This window comes from Antechinus flavipes, chromosome 2 (genome assembly GCF_016432865.1).
Source record: "Antechinus flavipes isolate AdamAnt ecotype Samford, QLD, Australia chromosome 2, AdamAnt_v2, whole genome shotgun sequence".
In the NCBI taxonomy this organism is placed as follows: domain Eukaryota; kingdom Metazoa; phylum Chordata; class Mammalia; order Dasyuromorphia; family Dasyuridae; genus Antechinus; species Antechinus flavipes.
Window position 1 is genome coordinate 499,293,430 of NC_067399.1, and position 25,410 is coordinate 499,318,839.

The following is a 25,410-nucleotide window of genomic DNA, read 5'->3' on the forward strand; positions in this document are numbered from 1 at the left end:
AATTTGTCTGTTATTAATATGTTATTCATTTTCAACAGCCTCCCACTCTTTTGCACTTTGGTGTGACTGAACTTGTTTCCACATGGGCTTGAATGATCCTTGAAATGACTTCCCCAGACAATTTCAGCAAGATGGTGCAGCTAATAGAGTACTGAATCTGAGTTCAGGAAACCTGAATTCAAATTTTAACTCAGACATTTATAAGCTGGGTAACTGGACAACTGCTATTTGTCTCAGTTTCCACTTCTCAGGGGTTGTGTAAAGAATAAGTAAAAAAATATATACCAAATGCTTGTGCAGTACCTGACATATAGTAGCTGCTATATAAAATTACTTAATAGCTGTTATACTAATGTGTGCTCTTCAAGATCTAAAACTTTTGTATGTTTCCTTTTAGTAATATGTGTGTGTATATATTTCTATATATGTATATTTTTGATCCACAAAATTAAAAAATGCAATGAAAGAGAGAAATGAAACACCTATGTATAACATGAAATCTAACACTTAACTGTCATACAATTAAAGTGGGGAAACCAGTTCAAAACAGTTTAATCTAGTCAGTATCAGGCATTCTGAGTCAATGAAAGCATTTAATACATTGTACTAAATGAAACCAATTTGGCTTTATTCCTTATTCTCTTCTTCACAAACATGACCCAAAAACCTATTGATCTGTGGAGCAAGATACTAATTACAACAAACAAAATTTTGATATAGTTTCATTTAGTACAATGTAGTAAATGCTTTTACTGACTCTTTGGAGGTATTAAAACCAATTTCTTCATTTTCTAGATGAGGAAACTGCATCAGACACAGGTTAAGTGAATCATCCAGGATCATACAACTGGTATTTATCTGAGGAAGGATTTTAACTCATATCTTCCTCACTCCACTGATGTTCATGTAAGTCTCGCCAGGCCTCTCTGAAATCATCCTGCTGGTCATTCCTTACAGAACTATAATATTCCATAACATTCATATACCACAATTTATTCAGCCATTCTCCAATTGATGGGCATCCATTCATTTTCCAGTTTCTAGCCACTACAAACAGGGCTGCCACAAACATTTTGGCACATACAGGTCCCTTTCCCTTCTTTAGTATCTCTTTGGGGTATAAGCCCAGTAGTAGCACTGCTGGATCAAAGGGTATGCAGAGTTTGATAACTTTTTGGGCATAATTCCAGATTGCTCTCCAGAATGGTTGGATTCGTTCACAACTCCACCAACAATGTATCAGTGTCCCAGTTTTCCCACATCCCCTCCAACATAAGAAGGAAAACTTAAATAAGAGTATTTGACAGTTCGGAAGCTGCTTTTAGGAGTAGAGTTCTTACAAGAGAAAGAATGAAGACTCTCTCTCCTAGTACTTTGCCTTGGAAAGAGCGGGCTCAATTCTTAAGCAGTACCTAAGTCCCTTTTAGTTCTAAGCTCCCTCCCCTTTGGTACCTCCAACTCCTTTATAGTACTTTGTGCTATCTCCTTCTCGAAATTCCAGTTCCAGGCACCCCATTCCTTCTTCCACTGGCACTCCATTTTACCTCTCCTCTACCCTATCTAGGATGATACCTTCTCTCCACCCTAGACTCCTGGTCAGAGATGACAGATCAATAATCAGCAACCTGAAGTCTGCTGATGTGCATAGTGGTAGAAATTCACAGAGTTCCTCCAGCTAACATATATTCAAGTTCCTATATAATCATAGTTTATTGAATGGAGGAGCGAGGAAACCTGAATTTTAGTCTTGGCTATGACATTAATTATGAATGGCTATTATGTGTACCCTCAAACAAGTCATTTCTTAGTTTCCCCATTTGCAAAAAGAGATTGAAGTTGGTGATTGGTCTCCAAGGTTCTTTCTATTCTACAATTCCATGTGCTAAATCCTTATCCCCAAAGAAAAGAAGAGGAAAAAATGTACAAAAATATTGATAGCAGCTCTTCTGGTGGTAGTAAAGCCTTGATTTATTTTATATAGTTTATATAGTTTTAATGAACAAATATTAAAAAACGAATGTTCCTCCCACTATCCATCTTTATCCCATCCCAATTGAGCAAACAAACATTTTAAAAACCTGAAAAACAAAGCTCTCAATATGAAGCTGCATAGTGTGGCAAACAAATTCACATATTAGCCATATCCAAAAAATCTGTCTCTTTCTACATTTTAAGTTCATCACAAGGAGATGAGTAGCATATTTCATTTTCATTATTTTGATTTCCTGGTTTATCATGTTAATCAGAGTTCTACAGCTTTTTAAAGTGTTTTTTTTTATAGTGTTGAAATCATTGTATAAATTGTTTCTTTAGTTCTTTGCATCTCCCTCTGAATCAGTTCATAAAGTACCAGTTTTCTTTAAAATTGTCCACTTCATTATTTCTTATGGCAAAATCATATCCTATTACATTCACCACAATTTGTATGCTTATTTCCCAGTAGGAGGACACCCTTGCAGATCTTTCCTTTCATCAAAAGAGCTGCTATCATTATTTTTGTACATTTTCTCCTCTTCTTAGATTTCTTTGAGGATAAGGATCTAGCAATGGCATTGCTAGGTCAACGAGTATGCCCACTCTAGTAATTTTCTGGGCATAGTTCCAAATGGCTTCTTGGTCTGTGCATTTTAAATGGACCCACTGGAGGATTGAATCTAATGGTATGTGAATTGTGTTTGTTAGATATCAGATGCAGATAAATTTCTTCCTGGAAAACCAGTGCTTAGCATTGTACCTGGCACAAAATAGGTGCTTAATCAATGTTTATTGATTGATTGATTGATCAAAAACTAATATATGTGTCTCAACCTTTCTTAGATAAAGTGAGTTTAGAAGAAACATTGAGATCTTTTGGCAGTGAGTGATAAAACAGAGCATAGATGACTTAATGTCCCTTATTAATTTGGGGGCAGGGAGAAGAGGGAAGAAAACTGAAGAAATAGGTTTAGGGGGCAAAATAAGCAGATAGCTGATCTTCTTATCAGAAAAGATTCAGACTGGGCTTATTGGTGAGTTACTTTATGACTACCCATCTAGCCTGTGCCCCAACCATTCTACTGAATCTTTTTTCTAAGATCATTAATAACCTTCTCAATACCACATTCTCCTTTCTCTGATTCTTCTTGACCTTGCTATAACATTGGACACTGTGGACCACTCCATTCTGGATAAATTTCCTTCCTTTTGACTCTGTCACTTTATTCTAAAAGGTGATATAGTGGATAGATCCAGAGTCATAAAGACCTGAGTTCAAATTTATTCTCAGACACTTATTAGCTATGTGACTTCAGGCAAGTCATGTAATATGTTTGCTTCAGTTTCCTCAACTGCAAAATGGTGATAATGACCTCGCTACTCTATGAGGTAATGCTGTTGTAAAGTTCAAATGAGATAATATTTGGAAAAAGCACCAGCACATTAATAATAATAATAATGATAAACTAACATTTATATAGTTCTTACTATGTATGGGCTAAGTGCTATATAAATTGCTTATTCCCTACCCATTCCTAGGTTTTCTTCTGAATCCTCCTTCTCAGTCTCTTTTTGCTGCCTTCTCATGTTCCTCTCATCCCTCAAACATGGGTGTTTCCCAAGCCTGTTGCAAGTATCTCCTTTTTTTTTTTCTCTCTCTCTATACTTTAGCATGGTCATCTTTGCTCTTGCTATGGCTTCTATTATCACCTCTGTGAAATTGCCTCTCAAATCTATATTTCTATCCCAATCCCCCTCAAGAACTTCATTCTTTAATTTCCAGTTGCCCTATGGATATCCCTATTTCTTTTTTTTTTTTTTATATTTTATTTTATTTTATTTAACAACAACTCCACATTGACAGAATCCATGCCAGGGCAATTTCCCCACAACATCATCCCCTGCACTTGTCTCCGCCCCGACTTTTCCCCTCCCTCCCTCCACCCCATCCCCTAGATGGCAAGCAGTCCCACATATGCTAGATATGTTGCAGTGTATCCTAGATACAATACATGTTTGCAGAACTGAACAGTTCTCTTGTTGCACAGGGAGAATTGGATTCAGAAGGTAAAAATAACCCGGATATCTCTATTTCAATGTCGGTCTGGACCCTATACACATGAAAACATCTAAAACTGAGTTCATGATTCCATTTTTTCCCTCATCTCATCTCCCTGAATCTGTCCCCTCTCTCTAACTTCTTTATTTCTGTTAGTGATATTATCATTTCTTAGCATTTCAGGCTTGTAACCTTGGAGTCATATTTCACTCTTCCCTCTCCATCACTCCACATATATGTAGATTTGCCAAAGCCTTTGCCCTAAAATATATCTTGCGACCCATCCTACTGAAGCCATCCTAGTCTGGATCATTTTTTCTTTCTAGCTTGCTGAAATAGGTTTTAAACTGGTCTCCCTTCCCTCAGTCCTTTCTCCAGTCATTCCTTAAGGGTGCAAAAGAAAATTTCCTAATGCATTCCTATAAATTATGCTACTCCAAACCTTCAATAGGTCCTTTTGGGGGCATACAGGATATATGAGATGTTCAGAGAGAACTAGCACCTTTGCTGTGAGGGCTTGCTGAGCCCTTCTGAGGGCTTCTCATCTATTTCTCACCCAGTTCTTACCTGTGGCTCCAAAAAAACAGCATGCTCAAGAGCCACATCTCATTAAACCATCTCAGCACACAGGTTAAACCAGATTGAGAGTAATCAACTGGCCTCAAACCTATGTTAGTTAAAGGGATGTCTATGCCAAGTGTGTGAAGACTTCCTTAGTGGAATGGGTGGATGAGGACAATTCGTCCAACATCCAGAGAGACAGTTGAACTCTCAGGTCCTGTGGAGGGTTTAGAACTTGGTCTAACACAGAAGATGCCAAAGTCATCTATTACATCCTGGGGCTTTGCTGGTCAGCTTGACTTTACCACCGAACTTCAAAAACTCTGGAAGAGAGAATTATTATATACTTTGTGCAACTAAATACAAGTCACAGACAAGTCAAGATATCATCCATTACTCCTCTTTAAAAATGAAGGGGGACAATAGCTACTTTGATTTGTCAAAGAAAATGTAAGCTACTGAATTTCATTCTGGTCTTTCAAAGTCAACAACAATCTGGTTTCAGTTTATCTATGTGACTCTCTCATATTACTCTTTGAGTATCAACCAATCAACTAACCAACATTTATTTAAGGCAGCTAAGTGGCACAGTGGATAGAATGCCAGGAAGACCTGAATTCAAATTTGACCTCAGATATTTACTAGCAGTGTAATCTTAGGCAAGTTTGCTTCAGTTTCCTAATCTGTAAAAGGAATTGAAGAAAGAAATGATATACCATTCTATTATCTTTGCCAAGAAAACCCCCAACAGAGTCATAAAGAGTCAGACAAGATTGAACAACAACAACAACAACAATGTGCCATTTACTGTTTTAAGTACAAGGAATAAAAACAAAGGCCTGACATTAAGGAACTCCCATTCTAATGGGGGAGATAATATGAAAATAATGAGGGACCGACAAGAAAAACTTTCTATTGCTGACCTGAACTCTTCTCAATGCTCCTTTCTTGTTTTTATTTTCCCACTCCTATCTTCAGTCCCTTTCATAATTCTTTTCATTTTAGGGTTTCAGTCAAGCAATATGACCTCATCTGGTCCCCTCCTAGACCCATCAAAATAGAACAGGAGATCAACATAAGGCCATGGAAGCAGGATAGATGGAACAAACAACTGGAAACCAGAATTCCTGGACCTGCCACCACCTCCCCAAAGCCTCAGACCTTATGACTGAGTAAGTCCCTTTCCAGGCAGCCACATGTCTATCACATTTTCTTCTCTCCACTTCCCTGCAGTGACCAAGGAAGTAAAGAGATAAAGGTACTTGGAGCCAGATGGTGTGGGGGAGGAAAACTTGAAGTATGGGGCTTTAATGAGCCTGCTCTGTCTCCATTCCTCTTCACTTTCCACCAACCAATGGCCTTCATTTACTTCCCCTCTGTTCAGCCTTCCTGCACCATGTCCCCAAAATTCCATGAAGGAGAATCTGAATGCAGTATTACTTGAAGTAGAAAAAAGATTTGCAGAAGACAAAAAAGCGAGATTTTTTTTTTTTTTTTGGAAGGCAGAGAGTATCGGGGTCAGAACTTTCCCTCAGAAACCAGATCTGGGAAATGGGTACTCAATTGTGGGGGAAATTTTCACATCCTGGCTCCCTCCTAATGTGGAGAATTTAGAGCAAGATATTTTAAGGATTTTAGACGGTCCTCCTTGAATTTTAAATATAGCATAGGGGAGTGGGGGGAAAAAAAAGCACTGAATTTAGAACCCAAGATGTAGATTCAAATGGGACCTCTGATATCTGTTGACAGTGTGACCTTAAGTCACTTGACCTCACTAGCCTTCAATTTCCTCATTTGTAAAATATCTGTAAGATAATGCCTAATATACCCTTTCAGTTCTAAATACTGTGATCTTTTGCCTTGAGTAGCATCTAGACTACTGTTTTCCTTTAAAAGAGCAATAGTATTGATCATGAAATCAATAAAAATTATTGACTATTACAGCAGGAAATTCAATTCAATTAAATCTAACAAGCATTTATTAAATACCTTACTACTATGTACCAGGCACTTCACTGGAAGCTGGGGGACAAAGAAACAAAAGTGAAAAGAGACCCTGTCCTCAAGGAATTTATATTCTAGTAGAGGAAATGGATACACAGATAAATACTGAACATATACAAAGTAAATACAAAATTATTTGAGGGTAGGGATTTAGCAATTGAGAAAAGCAGGAAGGATTTTGGTAGAAGCTAAGCCTTTAAGGAAGCTAGAGATGACATGAGACAGAAAATAAGGAGTGTCAGCCTTCAAGAAAGATGAATCAGCACATCCAAAACCTTGGAGATAGATAGGAGATGGAATCTTGTGCATAGGACACAACAAGTAGAGCTGTTTGGCTGGAACTAAGTGTGTAGAAAGAGGAGTAGTATGAAAAAAAAAATCTGAAAAAAAAAAGAATATGAAGGGCTTTACATGCAAAATAAAGGAATTAATATCGTTAATGGAACCATCTGAAGCTTTTTGAGCAGAGGAGCAACATGATTAGAATTGTACTTTAAAACATTTACATTTTTTTCAATTACATCTAAAAATAAAATTTAACATTAATTTAAAAAATTTTGAGTTCTAAATTCTCTCCTTCCCTCCCCTTCCCCTTCATTGATAAAACAAGCGATTTGATATAGAGATATATGGATTGCTCAGGGAGACCAAGCACCTCTGATGTGAAGACTGCTGAACCTTTTCCAGGCTTTCTATTTTTGGTATCTTCCTGCCACCCAATTCTCATCTGTGGCTCCAAGATACTGTAATATACTCAGTGGCCATACCCTAGTAATCTTTTCGAAAAGATTTACCGCATCTAGGTTAAACCAGGTTGAGGGTAACCATTGGTGAGTTAGGGAGGTGTCTACCTGCAAGCAAGTAAAGACTTCCGTCAGCAAATGTGAAAATTTTGTTCCAATGAGCCATGAAAGCAGAAACAGGAGCTATGGAGCTCTTAGAGCTTGGTTAGCCATTCAAGATACCAAGGTCATCCAGTGCATCTCCAGTCATTGCAAGACCTCTTGACTTTTGTCTTGCCTCTGAACTAATTAGGAAATGAGAGCTAATAAGAGCCTGAAGTAGGGGAAGTGGCTAGTGAGACATATTGAAAAAATAGAATTCACAAAATTTGACAGTGGATTGAATAGGGAGGGAGAAGAAAGGAGAAGGAATAATCTAGAATGACCCCAGGGTTTCCAAGCTGGGTAGTTGGAGGATAGTTGTGGATTCAACAAAGGCAGGACAAATAGTAAGAAGTTTTAGGAGAAAGATAATGATTGAGAAAATTTGGAGACCACTTAATCCAATCTTTTCTCCTCCCTGCCCCCAGATAAGAAAACTGAGACTGATAAAAGGAGGATTGAACTATCACAGTACAAAGAATCCTGTTCTTGGGCACTGAAGATCTGAGTTCAAATTCTAGCTCATCCACATGATGTCAACCTGGGTAAGTTTCCTCATCTATGAAATGCAGATAATAAGGATAATCATTTAAACTATTTTAAATTAATACAAGATTTACTACCCATCTCATAGGCTTGTGATCAAAAGCCATTTATACATTTAAAAATTATTCTATATCAATGTGAGGTGTCACTATTAATGTTCAAAGTCATTTACAATGAGTCTAGAACAAAACCAGTCCTACAAAACCAAGATTTCCTAACTCCTAGATCAAGGTTCTTTCCCAACCTGCTGGGAAGGCACCAATGCAATTGAGCAAGTATTTATTAAATACCTACTATATACTAGGCATTAGGAATATTTTTTAAATGGCAAACAATATTTTTCTTAAAACATTTATTTTCAAAACATATGCATAGATAATTTTCAACATTCATCTTTGCAAAACCTTGTGTTCCAAATTTTTTCTCTTTCCTTCTCCCCACTCTGTCCCCTAGATGGCAAGTAATCCAATATATGTTAAACATGTGCAATGCTTCTATATGTACTTCCACAATTATCATGTTGCACAAGAAAAATCAGATCAAAAAGGGAAAAAAAATGAGAAAGAAAACAAAATGCAACCAAACAACAACAAAAGAGGTGAAAAAACTATGTTGTGATCCATACTCAGTCCCCAAAGTCCTCTCTTTGGGTGCAGATGGTTCTCTTCATTACAAGACCATTGGATCTGGTCTGAATCACCTCATTCAAACAATTCATTTTTTAAAAGCTCTCTATTTTTTCCAAATACATGCCAAGATAGTTTTCAACATTGTTCCTTGTGTTCCAAGTTTTTCTCCCTCCTTCTTCCCTCCCTTTTCCCTAGATAGTAAGCAATCCAGTAATATAGGCCCAGAAATGAAACTGTTTAGATCAAAGGATATGCATAGCTCTTTGGGCATAGCTCCAAATTGCTCTCCAGAATAGTTAGATCAGTTCACAACTCCATCAACAATGTATTAATGTCCCAATTTCCCTATGTCCCTCCAACATTTATCATTATCTTTTTCCTGCCACCTTTGCTAATCTGAGAGTTATATATTGGTACCTTAGAATTATATTAATTTGCATTTCTCTAATCAATAGTGATTTAGAACATTTTTTTCACATGACTAAAAATGGCTTTAATTTCTTCATCTGAAAATTGTCTGTTCATATTCTTTGACCATTTGTCAACTGGAGAATGGAAGCCAGAGATTCTAATGTTGGCAGTGAGGAAGATGGGCATTCTAGGCATGGGGGACAGCTTGTGCAAAGGAATAAAGTAAAAGGTAGAAGAGAATGCCAAATCTGGGGAATAGCAAACAACCCACTTTGGCTGCAATTCAGAGTATAAAGGGGAATAATTTGAAATAAGTCTAGAAAAGTATAAGCTGGAGCCTGATAACAAAGGATTTTAAATAGCAAATGAGAGACTTCTAGAGATAATAGGGAACCATTATAGGTTACTGAACAGGAGAATTATATGGTTAAACTTGTGCCCTAGGAATATTATGTTGTATCTATGCAGAGGATATATTGTAGAAAGACTGAAGGGCAGGAATTCAACTGGGAAGTTGTTACAGTGGTTAAGGGAGAGAAGTTAGGATATCCTAAATCAGAGCGGTAGCCTTATGAACAGAAAAGGTGTGAAAATGGCAGTGATGACCATAGATGACACAGGAGTGTTTTCAGGAGGAGACACAAGCCTAAATACCAGGACCATTGCATGTGCAGTTTATGGTGATGATGATGATAAAAATGGTATCCATCAATTAACAAATGTTTATTAAATGCCTACAGTATATAAAGTATTTTGTTAGCTTCTGGAGAAGATCCAGAGTTTAGTAGACTCAGTCCTTATCCTGAACAAGTTTAATCCAAGTGGGGTTATAAAACACAGATTACCAGAACATACTATAATCCACGAACAATATATTAGATAGCGATAGGGATAGGACCTGTGATTTTATGAGTGTAAGGTTCCAAAATAAAGTGATAAAGAATAAAGTACAAAACTAAATAATAAAGTTGTGTGGAGGAAAGTCACTATCAATTGTGTTTATCTATCAAAGAAGGCTTCCTGGAGACGATGCTATTTGAGCTGAATTTTAAAGAATGGAAGATTATTTCATGGAGACATAAGAAACAGGCATAGAATATCATTCACTTCAATTTACTTGTAATGAGAAATGAGTAGATAAGACTTATATGAGCCATGTCTATCTATAGGGTGCTGGATGCAGAATAAAGTGCTGGACTGGGAGTAGGGAGTAGGGAGGCTTGCCTGGGTCTTCTACTAGCTGTAAGATTCTTTAAAGCCGCTTTATTTCTCTGGGTCTCAGTTTCCTTATCTGTTAACTAGAGAGAATAGTATCAGTTACTGCAGAGGGTGTCCTAGGGCACAAGTTTAACCATATATGAACAGTTTAGCTATTATTATTAATAGTATTGTAAAAAACCATATTATGATTACATATTATTAATTATATAATGCAATATATTAAATATTATTATTATAAAGGTAATGGAGGGTTTTGAATATAAGGCTCAAAAAACCCCCAAACTTTGAATTTTCCTTAGTAGGCATCAAAGACTATTTAGTAGAAAAATGCTATCACCAGAGCCATGCATGAGAAAGATCTTCTGTCATGGGGGTGGAAATGAGAGAATAGAAGCAGCATAACCTGTTAGAACAAGAGATTGGGAAGAGAATTTAAAAGATCATTGAGTCCAAGCTTCTCATTTTACAATCAGAACAAGAGAGATTGTGAGGCCCAGAGGTACACAGCTACTAGCAAGTGTCTGAAGTGGGATTTAAACCTAAGATTTCCCTGACTCTCTCCTCTAGCCCTCCTGCATTAGGATATGTCACCAAATTATTGCAATAAACTAGGCTGGCGTAACCAGGGCCTATCTATCCATGACCCACGGAGGGAATGGTGGTGGCAAGAAGGAGAGAGAAGAAAGGGCAGAGATAGAATTAATGGGTGGTGCTGAATGTGTGAGAAGTGAGGAAAAGGGGGAGAATCAAAAGTAATTCCAAGGTTACAAATACCCGAGAATTTGTGAGTTAAGGAAGTGAAGAAAGAATAGGTTTGGGGAAAAGATAAAGTTTGGTTTTGAATTGTTGCAGTTTGAAGTTCTGTGGGACATCACAATCGGTGTGCCCTTATCCTTGGTGGAGATACTGGCCTGAAGCTCAGAAGGACCACAATGAGAAAGAAAGGACAGGTAATCCTCCGACATCGCCGTCCCATCTGAGAACTACGGATTTTTGGTGGAGAAGGATTAGAGGAATAAAAAGGTCAGGTTTACCTTGCCAACCCTTTATTCCCTTCCCAACTCCTTTAGCCTCCCTCGCCTGCCACTTCCTCTACGGCCCCCCTCCTTTCAAGATCATCCTGCTAACCTGAATCCTCGAAATGGTGGGGGAATCTCCTGTCTACTCCAGGGGCAAGTCTCTTTTCCTGCCCGCTCTCCCCTTCCCCTCCCATCTAATTACGTGAGAAAGGAGAACCTGGGAACCCTGCAGTTGCCAAATTCCACTCTCTCATTTCCTGCCTTTTTAGCCTTTAACCAGGAGATGGCGCGAAAAAGGCTGAGTAAGAGGGGTTTCGGAAAATTCTGGCAAAGTTTGCTCGAGCATCCCCGCGCCCCTTCCCGGCGCTCTAGAAGGAATAGCAGCTGACATTTTCCTTCTCCAGGGATCAGAACCAAATTGCCTCAGTTTCTCTCATCTGTAAAAAACAACTAGCTGTTCTCCAAGGTTCTCCCTCACACACTGTCCTTCCCACTCCCCCTCCGCACCACTCCATCAGATCATGTCCTGGGTCCCCGCCAAAAACCGATGTTCCGTCCCAGCCAGATCCAGCCTGCAGGCTGGGGAAGGAGGGGTCTGGCGGGACGGCTCAGCGAGAGCCACATCCCCAGACCAGCTCTGCCACGCCCCAAGGTCAAGGCCGAGGGCGGGGCCTCTTGAGCTCCTCCGGTCTGAGCACCGGCTCCGCGAAGGCTTAGGTTCTCTGGGACATTTAGGTCCAAGAAAGGCAAGAGATGCTTAGAGGTCCACAGCTTTGGAGGTGGGAGGGGCTGGGAAGCCCATTCCCTCTAGACCGGTCTCCCCAGCCCCGGGACTAGCCCCTCCCTCCAGACGCTCCTCCCTTGGTCCCGCCCCCGGGTTCCCCCTTGCTTCCAGCCGTGGTTTCCCCCCTTTCCCCTGCTCTGGTCGGCCCCCAGCCTGGCTCGGCTCTCCGAGCCCCGGGGGCCAACGCCGCTCTTCTTGCCTGTTTTGCCATGCGCCCGCCGCCCTCTGCTCTGCTCTTTCTGCTGCTCCAGCTGCTCGGGGGCAGGCCCTCCTGGGGGTCCTCGGAGCCCGCGTTTCCAACTGTGGTCATCGCCGTACTGGCTCGCAACGCCGGATACTCCCTGCCATACTACCTCGGGGCTCTGGAGCGGCTGGACTACCCCCGGGCCCGCCTTGCCCTCTGGTGAGAGACCCCAGGGAGCCTCCCTGTCCCCACCTTTAGCTCTCCTCCAAAGCTTGTTTTCTCAGGACACTATCGTGTCGTGGAACCATCGCTCTGTGCCCGATCCCCAGTTCTGGAGGTTCCTCAGACCACAAGGCTCCCCACCATTCCCCACTTCCCACCCCAGTTGGGCCTGGGCTCCAGGACCCTGGGCCTGAGCTGGCGTCTCCACCATCTTCTTGGCCTCTCTTCCCATTTCTGGGAATTTTCTCCTTCAACCTCACCCCTTTCCTTTCTCCCTCACTCTCCTGGCGTTCCCTACCTACCCATTAAGGCCCTTTCTTTATATCCACCCAAATGTCCACTCCTCTCTTTTTCTTATAAGCACTTCCATTCCCTCCTTTCTCATTCCAACCTTATTTGCTCTCTCAGGACCTGTGGTTGGATCTGGTCTAGTAGAGGGGTTACAGCTGACTGCTTGCTGTCTTTTCCCAACTGGACTTGGTTAGACTTGTGGAAAAGAAGCTACGGGAATATCCTCAGGCTGCTGGCATCTTTAGCTCTAGACAACTCTGGGGGAGAATTTTACCCCTTTTCCACATATTCTCAGAATATGGGATCTGATCAAGTCCAATACCATTTTTTTTTACCATTCCTTTTCTTCTCATACAATTTCCCCTTTTGGGGATGGAGCGAGATACCTGCCCTTACCTTAAAGATCTGGGTCAAAAGGAAGGGAATCAAATGATTAAGGGTATCCCAGTTAGGTTAGGTTGATTTCTCAGGCTCTCCCACAGAGTATTTTCTACTCTGAGCCCTGAAACAGCCAAGGAGGGTAGCAGAGGACACACCCTGGAGCCCAGAGGGCCTCCCCTCCCCCATGTATGGAAATCGGTGAAGGGACAAGACCTGGTGAAGAAGGAAGGGTTGGATTGGACAGGGTGAAATGACTGACTCCCCCTATAACCTCTAGCCTTTGGCTGGTGAGGGGTGGTATGGGTTAGTGACCAAGTGAAGTCTCCCACAATTCCCACAATTTTGAGCCCAGAGAATTGGTCCCCACCCCTAGCTTAGAATGACACGTTTGCTCTCATCTCTGCTCTTTAAAGAAACAGGAACATTTATAACCCCAGGGTTTTGTTTAAATTTGCCCCGTTTCCCTCAGTAGAGAGAAACTAGTCTCTCCTAATTCTAATGCCACCTTTAACTTACCACAGTGCTTTTATTGTTAATTGCTCAAAACTGCTTTGTCCTCTTTCCTTGTGAGTTTGGGAGTTTGTGACAAGGGGATCCGTGGAAGTAGTCATTCTTCCCCGTTTCTAGATCTGGAGACTGTGACCCAGACAAGTTACCACTAAATCAGGGGCCAGCCCTCTGTCTCACTGCTCAAGAATCTAGTCCTTTGCCTCCCCACATCTCCCACTCCTTGAACTTCTGGAAATCTTTCACTAAGTATGAGATCATTTTAAACTCATCAACCAAGGGGAGCAATACTGTCCCTTTTGTAGCAGATAGGGAAACTGAGTCCCAGAAAGGGAAAGTGATGTGATTACTTTTCAAGTTTGTGAAAGAGCTGAAACTTGGACCTGATGCCCAAACACGTTTCTTTCCACTGTATCTCTAGATGGATGCAGTGTTTTACTTGGGAGAGAGTCCAAGGTTTGGACTTAGATGACTTGAGGTCACATCTAGGCTTTGCCATGTAATACCTCTATAATTAGGGCTAGTCAATAGTTCTCTCTGAGCTGTTTCCTTAATTGCAAACTGAGGATTCTATATATGTGTTTATCCCCCCCCCCACACACACACAATTTAGTTAGCTCAGAAGACTTAACCTCTAAGCCATAACTTGCAATTTTTTGTGCCCAAGATAAGCTGCATGAAACTTTGTTTCAAGTGAGGGGAGTTGAAGCAGAGGCTCTGGAGGCAACATGAAACAGCTGCTAAGGAAGTCACTTAGGGGATGGAATAAAAATCAAAGCAGCTAGCTTAAGGATACCTCTAAAGGGACAAGTCATCATCTCATGGCTTTCTATTTGTTTTATTTTATATCACCTATATTTCCCAATATAGGGTTTCCTGAAAGTCTTGGTGTAGATTTAAACTATTAGAGAGCTTAAGTTATTAAGATTTAAACCTACACTAAGAATTTTGGGGTAGTCTTTATATTCCTCCTTGCAGAAAGCTCAATCATATACCCAAAAAAGAAAAGTTCATCAAAACTAACCAAAATATCACAAAAGCTTAATGTTATATGCAGTGTTCCACATCCATAGCCTTCTACCTCTACAAATCAGGGGAGGAGGTACATAGTTTTATGTCTTTTTAGTGGCAAAACTTGGGCTTTGTATAGCATTCAGTTCTGATTATTTTGTTGTTCTTTTTATATACATTACACATATAGTTTTCCTATTTCTGTTTATTTCACTTTGCAGTTTATGTATAGCTTTCTCCCTATAAATTGAAATTTTTTTCAATGCAGCTACATGGCCCAAAAGATAAGAGCATCAGCCCAAAAGATAAGAGCCTTAGCCAGAGAGTCAGGAGGACCTGAGTTCAAATACAGCATCAGACAATTCCTAGATGTGTAATCTGGGGCAAGTCACTATTTGCCTCAGTTTACTCTTCTGTAAATAAGTTGGAGAAGGAAATGGCAAATCATTACAGTATCTTTATTAAGAAAATACAAAATGGTCTTATGGAAAGCTGGATATGACTGAACAATAATGATTATTTTACAAATTAGATAAGCTGAAGGACTGAAAGTTTTGTCAGTGCCCTTGAACAAAGTGCCTCTAGTTGTGCCTTGGTTAGAGCTCTTCTCAGATATCCTTACCTTGAAAATAGTCAGTCCTCATGTGGAATATAACTGGACAGGTCTGGTACAGGATGTGGGATTCAGTCCTCATTTGAGGAGTTTGGGTTGCTGTCTAATCTCTCTCACCAAGCCAGCTCTAAACCTGTGCCCAGGTCACTCAGTCTTGTCCCTTCCTCATGAAGACTCTGACCACAGGTGTGCTACAGATCATAATGTGGACAATACTACAGAGATACTTCAAGAGTGGCTGGCTGCTGTGGGCAAGGACTATGCAGAAGTGGTGTGGCGACCTGAAGGCGAGCCAAGGTAGGCATGGTTGGGGATCAGAGATTCAGTTCAAATCAATTGAATTTAACTTTGTGCTAGGTTAGGAATACAAAGACAAAAATGAAACTGTTGTACCTGCTTATTTTACTGTTGGATACAACTGGTATTCAGACAAAAACAGCAAAACAATTTAGGGAAAGAGAGAGCATTCATAAGTGGAAAAAAAAACAGAGAAAGATTATATGGAAAAACCTATGGCCAAGCCCCATGGTGTGCTGCATCTGAACTAAGGAACTAAGAGGAAGTTCAGGATTCTAAGAGACAGAGGTAAGAACGGAGAACATTCCAGATATGAAGAGCAAACCTGTGTGAAGATGCAGTCGTGGAAGATAGAATATCCAGGGTAAGGAAAATATTAAGTCAAGGTAATGGCTGTTAGGAAGCTTAACTGGAGTGTAAGCATGTGTGAAGAGAAGTAATATAGAATGAATTTGCAAACATGGAATATGGAATGGGAATTGAGATGGACCCAGGGGAAGGGATGTAAGACAATGTCCTTTGTAGTTCATAGGAAGAGTCTGAGAGCTCTTTCTGTATGAAAGCCTATTCTGAACTAAAGGCAGTTGTGAAAGGAGCTGGATGTTAGATTAGGTTAGCCCTAACAAAAATTTAAGTTGAAAAGTTTAACTTTACCATCCCCAGCCTTGATTGTAAGTCTTTTCCCCACTCCATCCGCTCTAATTATTAAAAAGTATTTCCTTTCAGCAAGCTTGTGATCCATTAAGATCCCTGAATCATTTTTCCAAGAATTTTAGTTTACTTACCTCTCCCTAGTGTCCAAGTTTTCTTTATTTTTCTTCTAAAACTTATGGCCGTGGACTTGATGATCCTAAGTCCTTTTTTAGTTATGATAATTTGAAATTCCTTCCTGTTTTTTATTATCAGGGACTTCTAGATGGTGCAGTCAGTAGAGCTCTTGGGTCTGAAATAAGGAGGATCTGAATTCCAATCTAGCCTCTGACACTTAACTAGCTATATGATCCTGGGCAAGTCACTTAACCCTATTTGTTTCAATTTCTATTCTATAAAATTAGATGGAGAAAAAATAGCAAGCTATTCTAATTTTGCCAAGAAAACCCCAAATGGGATCAGCAACAATCAACTGATAAGGAGACAGTAGTGTTGAGTGTAATTTATCCCAGAAGACAGATGGTTTAGAGGTTAATAGGGTGGACTTAATCTGGGGACTCTGTTCCTTACCTAACTTTTTATCTTACCAAGCTCTCTTATATTAGGCACTGTTTAATGAATGATGATTTCTCTTCCTAACCCAAACTCAGTGCATGGAAGGGCATGACAGGCTCCAGTGAATTTATTTGTACTAATCTACCAATGATTTCTAGAAAGTAAAGTGAGTCTCTTACAAATTAAAATGTGCATTTTAATACAGTTTCAAATCTTAAACTAAAGGGATGAGAGACAACTCTCTTACTCAAGGTCATATAGTTGGTAAGTGGGAAAATTACAACTCTAGACCCTAGGTCTTTGGACTCCCAGATCAGTGATTCCAAGGAGTGATAAGGCCTCTTTCCCTGAGGCAATGTTCTGGTTTTTGATCTTTGACCTGATTTGATCTTTGGTACAGGTTGTACCCAGATGAAGAGAGTCCCAAACAGTGGACCAAGGAACGCCACCAGTTCCTCATGGAGCTGAAACAAGAAGCCTTGGACTTTGCACGAGCTTGGGGAGCTGATTATATTCTGGTAAGAGAGTCTCACTCCATCATTTATCCTGACCATTTGGCCTACAAAATTTCAAGAATGCTGCTCAGTTTCAATGGACCATATCCTTGATCCAGTCACTCTATCACTTCCCCAGATTATACCAGAAACTCCAAGAAAGGTCCTGTATCTACTCTGGACCCCAAAGGAACTGGTAGGGGTATTCCTTGGTTGACCCCTTCCAGAGACTGACTGACCCATGACTAATCCTGTCTTGTTCACCCCTAGTTTGCAGACACAGACAACATCCTAACCAACAATCAAACCTTGAAGTTCCTGATTGGGGAGGGTCTGCCAGTTGTAGCCCCTATGCTGGATTCCCAGACATATTACTCCAACTTCTGGTGTGGGATCACTCCACAGGTGAGGTCCTAAATGGGTAAAACCTAATGTGTTTTGAGACTTAGGAACAAGCAAACCTTCTAACCTGATTTGAATAGAGTTGGGGTATTGAGACTGGAGTAGATTTTTCCAAGAAAGTATCTAGACAATGGCAAGGGTGGATGATATGGAAATGTAGAATCTGATGGGGGAAAGGGGAAGGGCCTGGCAACCCCCCAACATTCCTGATCCCCATTTTCCCCCTTAGGGTTATTACCGAAGAACAGCAGATTACTTTCCTACCAAGAATCGACAGCGTCAGGGCTGTTTCCAAGTGCCCATGGTACACTCTGCCTTCCTAATAGCCCTTCGGGGCAAGGGAGTTGACCAACTGGCCTTCTATCCTCCCCATCCCAACTATACATGGCCCTTTGATGATATTATCGTTTTTGCCTATTCTTGCCAGGCTGCAGGTGAGTGATTGGGCTTGGAATCATGAAATGTTAGATCTAGACGAGAATCTAGAACAGAATGTCAAAGCTAAAAGGAGCCTAGAACATAGAGTATTACAGATAGAAAACATATTAGAACCTAAAGTGTTAGAGCTGAAAGGGAACTTAAAATATAAAGTATTAGAGTAGGAAGAGACTTTAGAACACAGAATGTTAGATCTAGAATGAGGTTTAGAACATTGAATATAAAAGCTGGAAGGGACTTTAGATCACAAAATATTAGAACATAGATTCATGGAATGGGGAGGCCATAAAGGAGTTTGAAGTCTTCCTGGGAGGAACTAGCTGAGGATGGTACTAGTAGGGAAGAGATTAAGCTAAAGGGTAGGTAGAGCTGAAGAAGGGAGATACCTTTAGTATTTTGAGATTCTTTGATTCTCTTCCCCTCTACTTTGCCTCATCCTTCCAGGTGTCTCAGTCCATGTTTGCAACCAGCATCGATTCGGGTATATGAATGTTCCAGTCAAATCACACCAGGGGTTGGAGGATGAGAAAATCAACTTTGTCCATCTAATCTTGGAAGCCCTGGGTGAATAAGTGTTGGGATATGGCAGGCAGCACCTTCTCTGTCAGTGAATGAAGCTTCACTGACAATGCATTTCTTCTCCACATTTATCCATGCTTTGTCTTTCCTCTCCCCTTCCTGTCTTCCTTCCCTGGATTTTAGTGCTAATCCTTTCCCAGTCTATATATACTTTTGTCCTTGATATAAGACCGAGGACTGTAGGAGAGTAGTTTTCAACTAGAAGGAATTTCAGAGGTCACCTTATTTAAATCCCCATTTTATAGATAAAGAAACTGAGACTCAGAGAAACTTAATTATTTGTCCATGATAGCTGGCTCTCTACTTGTAATTTTACTATAATATCTCAGACTTTCTACACTGTTTCAGAATTCTGCTCTCTCTTCACTCCAGTAGATCCAGAGCCCTGGGCCAAGCAGCCAGTGCCACTCAGTGACCCAGCAAGCATCGTGGGCTGTCAGAATTGGAATAATCTTAGAGAGCTTTCATGCCAACTCCCTCATTTTACAGTTGAAGAAAATAAGGTCCAGACAGAGGAAGTCACATAACTAAATGGTAGAGGTGGAACCAGAGCCCAGACTTACTATTGCCCAGTCCTGAACTCTTTCTGAAATAGAAGATAAGATAGTGGGTCTCTAACTTACCCTTAGAATCTCTCTTCCCCTCCCTCCCCCCCGTCTCAGTTTCCCTGGTCTCAGTTTGAGACCCTACTTTCCTGTGACACGAATTCAGTCATTTATCATTATAAAATAATAGGGTTGGATTAGATGATCTCTAAGATTTCTTTTAATTTATCCTATGAGATGGGAGATTTAGAGGGAAGGGAGTAAAGTGACTAAGAACCAGAAGGAACTAGGCTAAATTCATGACCTGATTCTGGAGGTGGATTTTTTCATCACAGTGGATGGCCCACCTATGCAGCCTTCAGCCCATGTGTTCCTGTCTCCCAAAAGACCCAACAAGATGGGGTTTGATGAGGTATGTGTCCTAGAGGTCCCAGGATAAAGAGGGAGGGAGGGGCTTGGATTAATTTCCTTCCTTGAGCCTTCATTCCTGAATACATTTAGTTTTTGTTTTTTGGCCAGGCAGGGTTAAATGACTTGCTTAGGATCACAGAGCTAGTTAGTGTCAAGTGTCTGAAGCCAATTTGAACTCGGGTCCTCCTGGATCCAGGGTCTGTGCTCTGTCCACTGTACTATTTAACTATACCTCCTGAATGCCTTTGCAGACAGAAGTAGATTAGATTAGATTGTAAGTCCTTGAGAATAAGTACTATTTTTTGCCTCTTTTTGTATCCCTAAACTTAGCACATAGAAGGCACTTAATGTTTATTGATTGATTGATATTGAAAAAGAGAGATTGAAGATGCATGAGACAGAGAGATGATATCCACTAGTTCTTTTTCCTAAGGTTTTTGTCATCAGCCTAGCCCGTCGGCCCGAACGCCGAGAAAGGATGCTGAGCTCCCTGTGGGAGATGGAGATTGCTGGCCGGGTACTGGAAGCTGTAGATGGCAGGTGAGAACCCTGACTTGGTTGGTCTCCAGAAAAAGGGCTGTAACTGACCTCTGAGTCATTGATGAAAAGGGAAAGGAACTTGTTTCAGATGTGAGGACCTGTATGGATATGCAGAGAGGGGATGACTTGAAACCCAAGCCAGTCCCTACTATATCTTCCTACAGGGCACTCAATAGCAGCTCCATCAAAAGCCTGGGTGTGGACCTTCTTCCTGGATACTATGACCCCTATTCTGGCCGCACACTGACCAAGGGAGAGGTGGGCTGTTTCCTCAGCCACTACTCCATCTGGGAGGAGGTGAGGATATAGGTCTGGAGAAACCAGGACAGGGAGAAGTGTTCAACTCTACAAATGTTAAATAAATGTGCAATTTTCTTTTCTCTAGTCGGAGGGAAAGCATCCCTGGGATTATTCATCACTGCCTTTGATCTTTCACTACCTTTGGCCTTCTGTAATACTTTGTTCTAGTAGCCACCCATTTCCTCTCTTGTATCTTCAATCTTTCTGTCTTCTGTCTACAAATAAGTCCAGGTTTCTTCAATTCCCCCAAAGCTATCCCTTCATTCTTCTGTTCTATCCTGCCATCCTCCCATTTCCTACCTTTCCCTGTCACTTTTCAAACTAGTCTATACTGGAAGTTTTTTTGCTCTTCCTAACCAATCTAATCCCATCCCTTTGTGATCTGGTTTCTGTCCCCATTTCTTTATCAAAACTGCTACCTCTGAGCTTAGTAGTCTACCAGTCCCTCAAATGAATAGTCTATTAAGCTCTCTAGCCTCTTTTTAGTATTTCATATCATTTACCATACCCTCTGGATTATTTTTCCTCACTCACTTTGAGAGTTATCATAGCCTTGGTTATCCCTCTCCAATTATTTTTTGTTTCCTTTAGAAAGCCTTCCTCTGGCTCCTTATCCTCTCTTCAGCCTTTTAAAGCATGTTTCCTCCTCCCAACATTCTATTCTTATTCTTTGCTGTATTGAGTCTGTCTCCTTTGTCAATCCAATTCCTAGTTTCAGCTATATAGAGTACTCTCTAACCTCTATTGTGAGGATTGATTTCCCTTCTAAGCTTCAGACCTTTATCTCCAAACTGTCTGCTAAATATTTCCACTTGGATGTCCCACCAGCAACTCAGAGGCAACCTGTCTAAAACCATGCTCACTGCCTTTCCCTCTAACTGTGCTCCTACTTTTGATTTGTGGTTCTCACCATTTCTCAGTTTCTTTTGTTTGTGGGCTTGCAGGTACCCTTGGCTCTCTCCTCCCTCATCTCTCCTATCCATTCTGTTACCAAGTATGTCAATTCTGCCTTCATGTTGTTGTTCAGCCATTTCAATAATATCCAACTCTTGATGACCCATTTGGGGTTTTCTTAGAAAAAGTACTGGAGTGGTCTACCATTTCCTTGTCCAACTCACCAAACTGAAGCAAATACATTTAAGTTACTTGCTCAGGGTCACATAGCTAGGAAGTGTCTAATTTGAACTGGACTCTAGACCTGGCATGCTATTCACTGAGTTAATTAGCTTCTCCTGATTTTCTTTGAGGAATAAATTGATTCCCTGCCAAGGATGACCCAGGAAATGGTACCTAATTGCCAAATATTTCCAAATTTTATAACATAAAGCTTAATATAAATTAGGACACAAAACAACTTAAAAAACAAAACATACAAGAGTATTAAGTCACTCACTTTTCCTGGAAAAGATCTGACTGTCATGACTAGGAAGAGAGCCAATCCACAACTATAGATTCCTCAACAGGAAGCTCTCTCTTATGAGTGTTTTTCTACTTGGGCCCCATAAAATCAGAAGGAGATTTCTAGTAAAGATCTGGGGTATGGAGCTTTTCTTTCCTGTCCCACCACTGCCACTAATTGTCATGGGAGAAATTTAACCAATAAATAAAAAGAATTTGTTTTCTAAGTATAATATAATTTATTAGTAGAGGCATACCACCAATTAAAGGTCAGGTCAGTATGTTTGTGTCAAAGACTATCTTCGTAACATCTGCTAAATCTGTCCCTTTCTCTCTATTCCCACTGATGCCTAATTCACCTAACTAGACTGTTATAATATCCTAACAATGTTTCCTGCCTCCATTCTCTCAAGCTCCTTCTTCAAGTTCCCTCATCAAGCTCCAGCCAGACTGGACCCCCTTGGCCTCTCAGACACATTCTAGACTTTCTCATCTCCATTCTCTTTGCTCAGGCTCTTCCTCGTGCCATTATCTTACAGGCCTGTGGATGCCTTCTTGCTTTGCCAGCCTTTAAAATCCAACTCAAATGGTTTCTCCTTCAACCGAGCTTTCCCTGAATCCCCAGTGCAACTCAGTAATTCCAGAACTCTTGGAAATAGGTATCATGATCCTCTATTTTCAGTCAGTCGGCAAACACTTATGACGTGCTCTCTGTGTCAGGCACTGTCCGCTAGTCATTGTGGGTACAAAGATTTAAAGAGAAGAGTCAGAGAAAGACAGAGGGAGATAGAGAGAAAGACAGAGGCAGAGACAGACAGACAGAGGCAGAAAGAACAATTCCTGCTCTTGAATAGCTGATATTTTATTGGAGGAAGAGAGGTTGTCCCAAGTCTCAAAACTATGCTAAGATTTTTGGGACACTTTGTATCCCTATAGTTTCATAAAGATGGGAACTTGTCTTGCCTCAATTTTGTATCTCCTGGGGCAGTACTCTGCATACAAAGTTGCTTAGGGAATGATTGGCACTGGGGGAAGAGCATCCTTGGGACTTCTGTTAATGGTACCCCCAAAATACTAAGATAGGGAATTTAAGAGATGGACAAATGAGGTAGAATGTGTTACATCTGTGAGGAGGAATAAAGTGTTTTAAGATTTCAGAGAAGGAAGAGATTGTGTTCTATCTGGGAGGATCAGGGAAGGCTTTTTGTAGGAAGTGGCGTTTGAATTGGTTTTTGGAGTTCTTGAGTGGGGGAGCCGAGGTATCGGGAAGACAGTGCTTCTGGACAACGCCTCTAGAAGCTCCAGCGATGAGTGTGCGGGAGAAGGTGGGAGGTCCTCAGGTTTTGAAGGTGGACCCCTCCTTCCTTGTATGTACAGATGGTCACCCGGGGCCTGGAGCAGGTCGTGGTGTTTGAGGACGATGTGCGCTTTGAGGCCGGCTTCAGGCAGCGGCTGGAGTGGCTGATGGAGGAGGTGTCTCAGGAGCAGCTGCAGTGGGACCTGATGTAAATTTTGGGTCAGGGGTCGAGGTGAGGTGGGGAGGGGAGGACCTTTCCTGGCAGAAAACTGCCGGGGCCGAGTTGGAACAAGGCGCTTTAACTAGCCAGGCTCCTTCTTTCCAGGCAGCCCTCTGAGCTTGCTCTGGGTAACGCTGGGAAGACTTAGCCAGAGTGGGGAGGCGATGCTGGGAGGGGGACTTTCTGTGATTATCTGGGTCTCTCCAGTTACCTGGGGCGCAAGCAAGTTACCTGGGAGGAGGAGCCGGCTGTGGAGGGCGTGCGCCACCTCGTGGTGGCCAACTACTCCTACTGGACTCTGGCCTACGCGCTGTCCCTCGGAGGCGCTCGAAAGCTGCTGGAGGCCCAGCCTCTGGGCAGGATGCTGCCGGTGGATGAGTTCCTGCCCATCATGTACGACCGACACCCAAAGTGAGACTCAGGAGCGGGGCTGGGCAGGAGATGGGGGAACACCTTTGCTCGGGGGCTCTCCGCGTGCTAGGCGGCTGGCTCTTCCTTCCTGGGCTCAGAGCAGGGCCCGGCTGCGCAGGAGGGAAGCCTCACCAGGTTCCATGCCGCCTCTTTCCTGCAGCGAAGACTACAAGAAGCACTTCTCCCGCCGGGACCTGAGAGCTTTTGCTGTGAGGCCCCTGCTTGCTTTCCCCACCCATTACGCTGGGGACGCCCAGTGGCTGAGCGACACAGAGACGTCCACCATCTGGGACGATGACACTCAGGTCACGGGTTGGAATGGCTCTCGGAAGACCCTGAGGGACCCGAGGCTGGACAGGGTGGGCAGCAGTGGACACAGCCTCCATTCCACTTCTCACGATGAGCTCTAGTGCCAGGGGTAAGCAAGGGGGAGAACTGAGGGGAGGCTCTGGTCCTGTACCCAAGACTCTCCTGCCTTCTTGGGCATCGGGGCTTTAATATGTGACTTTTTGTCTTTCACTTCCTCTGTCTGTCTCTCTTTTTTTCCCTTTTGGTTTTTCCTCTCTCATCTCTCAGGTTTTATCTGTGGATCAAAGAATGAACCTCCAGAGGAGACATGGGGATCTCCAACCAGGAGCCAGGGATAGCTGGAAGAAACTGTGGTTTCCCCAGGTCCATCGGAGAGATCGTTGCTGTTCATTTTGGTGTTTCCTTACCTGCAAAAACCAGGACCGTTACCACTGTGATTCCCCACTCCTATTCCCCAAAACTACAGCAAACCATTTCCCCTCTCCACAAAGGTGCTAAGGCAAGGGGGCTACCAGTCAGCTCATTTTATACAGAGGGTAGGTGGGAACGGAAGGCCTAGGAGTCTCTCTCAAGGTAACATACACACTAATTTAGTTGCAGTATATGGCAGGAAGGGAGAGACCCTAGAATTCTTGGCTGACCTGCTAGAACCTATGTCCTACTGTCCCCTTTACCTCTCTCACCCTACCTGCATCCTGCATCCCTTTTCCTCTGAAGTCAGGGCTAAGGAAAAGAATGAGATTTGGAAATCTTCCAGGCTGAAAAGGAAAAAAAAAGGACTAGGAATCTCAGGTTGGCAATGGAGCTCCCCATTACTGCTACGCAGCAGGAGGAAATCTTCACTGAGACTGTCACTCCTGATCAGGAGGTTATTAACAGTAGCAAGACTGAATGAACTCTTGCAGCTTTCTATCAGCAGCCAAGATGAGAGGACAAATCCCTGGAAGATAGAGGAGCATCCAGGCCAGACCTGGTGGCTTGCAGTAAATAAATATTTGTTTTGCACTTTAAACTTTGCCCCTGCCTCATCATATGTGTATTGGATCTTTGACTCTAAAAGAAGAATAATGATGGTTAATTCCATTTAGCAGATGAGGAAATTGAAGTCCAAGGAAGTCATGGTCACCCTAAGAGTTGGTAGCAAACTTAGAAGTAAAACTCAGATAGCTTAACCAGGCCCTTTCCATATCTCAGGCTACTTGTGCAGACAAGCCTAGATTACACATGGCCCAGGTAAACCCCTTTTCTTCAGAGAAGTTATA

General features: G+C 41.8%; 1 protein-coding gene across 1 annotated transcript; it reads left to right on the top strand.

Moving 5' to 3' along the window:
* Positions 1–12,007: 12,007 nt before the first annotated feature.
* CERCAM (cerebral endothelial cell adhesion molecule) lies at positions 12,008–25,160 on the top strand. Its single transcript, XM_051980105.1, has 13 exons — positions 12,008–12,495; positions 15,488–15,598; positions 17,205–17,322; positions 17,569–17,703; positions 17,930–18,134; positions 18,583–18,702; positions 19,598–19,674; positions 20,107–20,213; positions 20,378–20,510; positions 23,289–23,416; positions 23,636–23,839; positions 24,000–24,257; positions 24,416–25,160. The coding sequence occupies exons 1-12, from the start codon at positions 12,302–12,304 to the stop codon at positions 24,247–24,249; spliced, it is 1,782 nt and encodes a 593-aa protein (XP_051836065.1). The 5' UTR covers positions 12,008–12,301; the 3' UTR covers positions 24,250–24,257; positions 24,416–25,160.
* Positions 25,161–25,410: the final 250 nt, after the last annotated feature.